The sequence below is a fragment of the Camellia sinensis genome, chromosome 6 (assembly GCF_055761805.1).
Source record: "Camellia sinensis isolate YWXY chromosome 6, ASM5576180v1, whole genome shotgun sequence".
Taxonomy (NCBI): domain Eukaryota; kingdom Viridiplantae; phylum Streptophyta; class Magnoliopsida; order Ericales; family Theaceae; genus Camellia; species Camellia sinensis.
In genome coordinates this window covers 180,567,181-180,572,108 of record NC_138966.1, presented here as the reverse complement: position 1 = coordinate 180,572,108, position 4,928 = coordinate 180,567,181, and the positions used below count along the sequence as shown (strand labels likewise).

Genomic DNA, 4,928 nt, shown 5'->3' with positions numbered 1-4,928 from the left:
TCCAAAGCTCCTGCAGCTCCGACTCAGCCCAAAGACCATTCACGGCCCAAATCAAAATCCAAAGCAAAAGCTAAGCCCATTTCTCCTCCTGTTCAGCCCAAAGCTCAATCAAAGGTCAAGCCCAAATTATCCAGAGAAGAACTGCTCCAGTTAGCCCTACAAATCACGGACCAAGCTGAAGCCCAATCCACTTCCAGTTCAGACCATTCAGAAGAAGGATCAGTTAGTGCACACTCTTCTGAAGAATCAACTAATCAGTATTCAGGTCCTGAGTTTCAAGATGCTGAAGACCCGTTTGCCTAATCAACATAGGATTCCATATAAATACAAATTAGCTTCAGTCACTACTCTTTTGAGAAAAGCTGTCAATTTGTATTTATATTGATTCCTTTATTCACATGTTCCACCGAAAGTGATGAATAGTAAAAGTTACTGTTCAATTTTACTGTTCACCGTCACTATTCACCCAATCAACTTTTGCTAAAGGTTGTTCTGCTGTGCAATCACCTCGCCGAAAGCATCCGACGGCATCTCCTTTACTTCATGATCTGCCAGCTGCTTTCAGAAGTCACATGCTCACTGTTCTACTTTTATTTCTATATATTGTAATCAATTGTAAGCATTCAGGCATTCGTCAATTTTCTTCCCCTTTATGGTTGTAAGAAAAACCAGAGTGTGCTGAGTGCTCTTTGATTTCGTTCCCTTTGCACCTAGTTAAAATCCTTGCAGTTGCTACAATTGTAATTGTAAATTATTTTGAATGTTTTAATTAAATGTTAAATTTCGTAATTCATCATCTTCATTCCATTCGTTATGTCTGCTTTCGCCCTTTTGCCCTTTTGGATTCGTATTTTAAGTAAATTTTAATAAATATTTTAAATAAAATTGAGTCTTGTCTCCTTTGTCTTTGTCTTTGGCTTTTTCTCTCTCTTTCTCCCCCGTCAAACATAGCAATAGCGAGGGCTTCTACAATCAAACGGCTGTAACAAATTGATGAATTGTTGATCAGATCGGTCAAGGGCTCACTTTCAACGTCTCGCTGTCTCAAAAAAAAAAAAAAACAATTTTTGAGTAAAGAAGATGCAAGAAATCTCCACTGCTGCTTTGATTTCCAGACGAAGATTATTAGCTCATAATTACCGAAAAGGTATCACTCTTCTTCCCCTCGTCAATTTCAACTTCAATTTCAACTTCAACCCATTGTTGTCAGCTGATAACAACAATGCACTTCTGTTTCATACTCAAATTTCAACGAACCCTAATCGTAATCTTCCTGATCGGAGGCAACTACGCAAATTTCTGTTAGAGAAATCCAAATTGGGGTTTGGTAAGCTCGATGATGCTCTTAGTTTATTCCATCGGATGGTCCAAATGCAACCCCTTCCTTCGGTTATCGAATTCACTAAGCTGTTAACTGGTATTACCAGGATGAAGCATTATTCCACCGTTATTTCTCTGTTTAAAGAAATAAGCTTGTTGGGTATTACGGTTGATGATTATACCCTGAATGTCGTAATTAATTGCCTTTGCCACTTGAATCGAGTAGATTATGGGTTTTCTGTCTTGAGTAGCTTCTTCAAACTTGGTTATGTACCATGTGTAGCTACTTTCAACACTCTAATGAATGGGTTCATTTTACAAGACAAGACTGGCAAGGCCATGGAATTGTTTAATAAATTGGTAACAGAGGAAGAAATCAAACCTGATGGAGTTATGTACGGAACTATTATAAATGGGCTTTCCAAGACGGCAAATACTACAACTGCCATCGGGATTCTTAGGAGTATGCGAAAATGGAACTATAAGCCTAATGTTGTGATGTATAACACAATTATTGATGGCCTTTGTAAGGACAAAAATGTAGATGATGCTTTGAACCTCTTAGTGGAAATGACCCAGCAGGATATATCACCAGACTTGATCACTTACAACACTTTGATTCACGGATTATGTAATTTAGGCCGGTGGGAGAAAGCAACAAGAATGTTGAGAGACATGACAGACCGGAATGTTTTTCCAAATGTTCGTACCTTTAGTACATTGATTCATGCATTATGCAAGGAAGGGATGGCAAAAGAAGCAGAGAGTGTTCTTGAATTCATGGTACAAAGAGGTGTTGGTCCCGATGTAGTCACATACAATACACTCATAGATGGTTATTGCTTGCTAGGTCACATGGACAGAGCAATAGAAGTCTTTCATTCCATGATGGATAAGGGCATTGAACCAAACATTCTTTCCTATAACATTTTGATCAATGGATATTGCAAAAATATGAAAATTGAAGAGGCCATGAATGTTTTCCGTGAAATGCCTCATAAAGGATTGAAACCCACAATTGATACTTACAATACTATGTTGCAGGGATTGTTTGGGGTTGGTAGGTGTTCTACTGCTCAAGGACTTCTGAATGAGATGCAAGCTAATGGTCAGACTCCAGATTATTATACTTATTGTGTCCTACTGGATGGATTATCCAAGAATGGCCATATTGATGAAGCATTGTTGTTATTTCAAGAGCTGGAATGCAGTGGCGTAAATCCTGGTATTACTATGCACAATATATTAATTGATAGATTGTGCAAAGATGGGAAGCTTGAGATGGCAAGGAATCTATTTGGTAAGCTTGACTCTAAAGGTTTGCGGCCTGATGTTCGCACTTTTACTATGATGATAGGTGGATTTTGTGAACAGGGGCTATTGGGTGAGGCAAATGATTTACTTGTGACGATGGAAGGGACGGGTTGTATGCCTAATTATGCAACTTACAATGTTATGGTCCGTGGATTCCTTAAAGCAAATGACTACACTGAAGCAAATATACTTGCGGAGAAAATGATTGGGAGGGGCTTTACAGCAGATGCATCTACTTTGGCTACAATAGTGGATTTGCTTTCCGCTGAAGGTCAAGATCCTACACTCTTTCGTATGATTAAAAAATTGGTTCCCCGGGATAACACTGAAGGAATTTGTTAAGCTATCAACATGGATGCTATCTTCGGTGGTCATATGTCTGCTTAGAATTTGCTAGGTAAGTATTTAGTTTACTGTTTCTGTCATTTTCAATTTTACACTAATCATCTTAAGCATACATTGCTTATCATAAAGTGAAGGTTCAATTTACAATTTTTGTCTTTTAAATTGGAATATGATTCTTGTTGATTTGTTTTGGTAATAGAAAAAAAGAATGGAAGATCATTTAAGGACGAGGAATTGATGGGTTCTACTTTGAAACAGTTGATGCTTGGTTGATTGCTTGCAAATGATGCTATTTACAATGTTATTGTCCACTGCCAAGAACAAAACTGCTATATAATCATTCTTATGCTATTTACTTGGCAGGATTCAAAAAGTCAATTTGGTTGATTTATATGCAAACATGGAAGAAATTCTAAAAAGTAATAGATTCTCAACAAAGTTTGAATTCATCTACCACCAGACCTGCAGTTTTACAAAGGTTGAAGGTTACAAGGAAATCATTGCGTTAATGGTTACAGAGTAAGTACTATTAGAAGGTGATAGTATTTAGTATTTAGCAACACAAAATTTTGTGCATAATGTTCTTCTTACCTTTGCCATACTTCTGTTTAATTGTTTCTGAAACAGAATATAAAGGCAACTGATGCCATATACCATATTGGAAATGCAACTGATGCCATATTCCATATTGGAAATGCCATATACCATTTGTAGATTGCAATGTTTTTTTTGATATTCGGGTGTCCGGGCCACGTTTGTAGATTGCAATATTATAAATTTGAAAATGCTCTTTCTATTTGTTCCTTGCTCGTTTTTTGGTATGTTGTTCTGTTATTTTGCCCTTAATTGATTTAAATCTCATGTTTTTTTCTTGTGATTGCAACTATGACAACAAATATCTAAGATTGGTAAAGGTTTTTGGTAATTTGAGGATGAAAATTTAACCGTTGATCTGTAAGCATATAATATGACAGTAGGGAAACATGCAGTTTTTAGTTTTTGAGTTTCTGGCTTTCTATTACAACAGGGTTTGAATTTGGACTGATGGGATTGACCTTTTGAATGTGATACCTTAAATTGGTTAGCAAGCATTACCGATGTTCTAATTATGGACTTTTTATGTACTAATAAGTGATTCCAGGATCTATTGTGGTAACAAATTTATAGTGATTGATTAACATTTTGCAGGTAACATTTCGCTGCCTCGCTCAGCTTCTCTACCTGTATTTCGTTTCTTTAGCATGAGATCGTTGGCCACAAATGAGATGTAACCTTAGCTCATTGCTCATATCCAATGTCTATGGTGTCAGTGTTACTTTTTGGCACACTCCTTGACTTTTTGGCAGCAACTTGAGTTTTTCTCAACTCGATACGTTTTACTGCTTACTGGGCCTATTAAGTGGTGTGAATTTTTTGCATTACCTCCTCTGGGCTAGACTGCTACAAGTACAGATCAACAAGGCTGCAACAATGAAAGTGAAATTCAAACAGTGAAGTAACTACAATATGACAATTCTCTAGTCTGTTCATGTTCTCATCCAGTGGTCGAAGGCAATTCTCTAGAACTTTGACCTCAACATTTGATATCCTATATGATGACTAGTTTTTGTTTTGAACTTGTTTTGGCAAAGATGCATTTTGTGTTTTAACATTCATGCAATATATGGGCATCATTAATTCCATTCATCAAAAAAATCTCCCCTCATCTCACAATTAACCGACAATTCTAGCACTAGAGATCAATATAATTTCTAAAATTATATGAATTTTCTTATAAATATTAGAAGTAATTGGGTAATGAGTATCTAGTTGAGTTTTTAAAAAATAGAAAGTTGTTTGAAAAAAGAAGTAAAACACCCAAAAAAATATTTTTGAAGAAATTATAAAAAAGATTCTAGGGTTTGATCATTGTAACAAAATAAATTGAGAGTTTTAATTTTATCAATTTA

General features: G+C 36.1%; 1 protein-coding gene across 5 annotated transcripts; it reads left to right on the top strand.

The window, feature by feature from the left end:
* Positions 1–873: 873 nt before the first annotated feature.
* Positions 874–4,634, top strand: LOC114295265 (uncharacterized). Of its 5 annotated transcripts, XR_014333592.1 has the most exons (4): positions 904–1,147; positions 2,365–3,031; positions 3,343–3,498; positions 4,168–4,634. XR_014333592.1 is itself a non-coding variant. In XM_028239488.2 (3 exons), the coding sequence occupies exon 1, from the start codon at positions 1,081–1,083 to the stop codon at positions 2,974–2,976; it is 1,896 nt and encodes a 631-aa protein (XP_028095289.2). In that variant the 5' UTR covers positions 874–1,080; the 3' UTR covers positions 2,977–3,031; positions 3,343–3,498; positions 4,168–4,634. The 5 variants fall into 5 exon arrangements, 4 of the variants coding, with proteins under 4 accessions (XP_028095289.2, XP_028095290.2, XP_082731683.1 ...); XM_028239488.2 differs by having other exon boundaries at positions 874–3,031; XM_028239489.2 differs by having other exon boundaries at positions 904–3,031; positions 3,343–3,515.
* Positions 4,635–4,928: the final 294 nt, after the last annotated feature.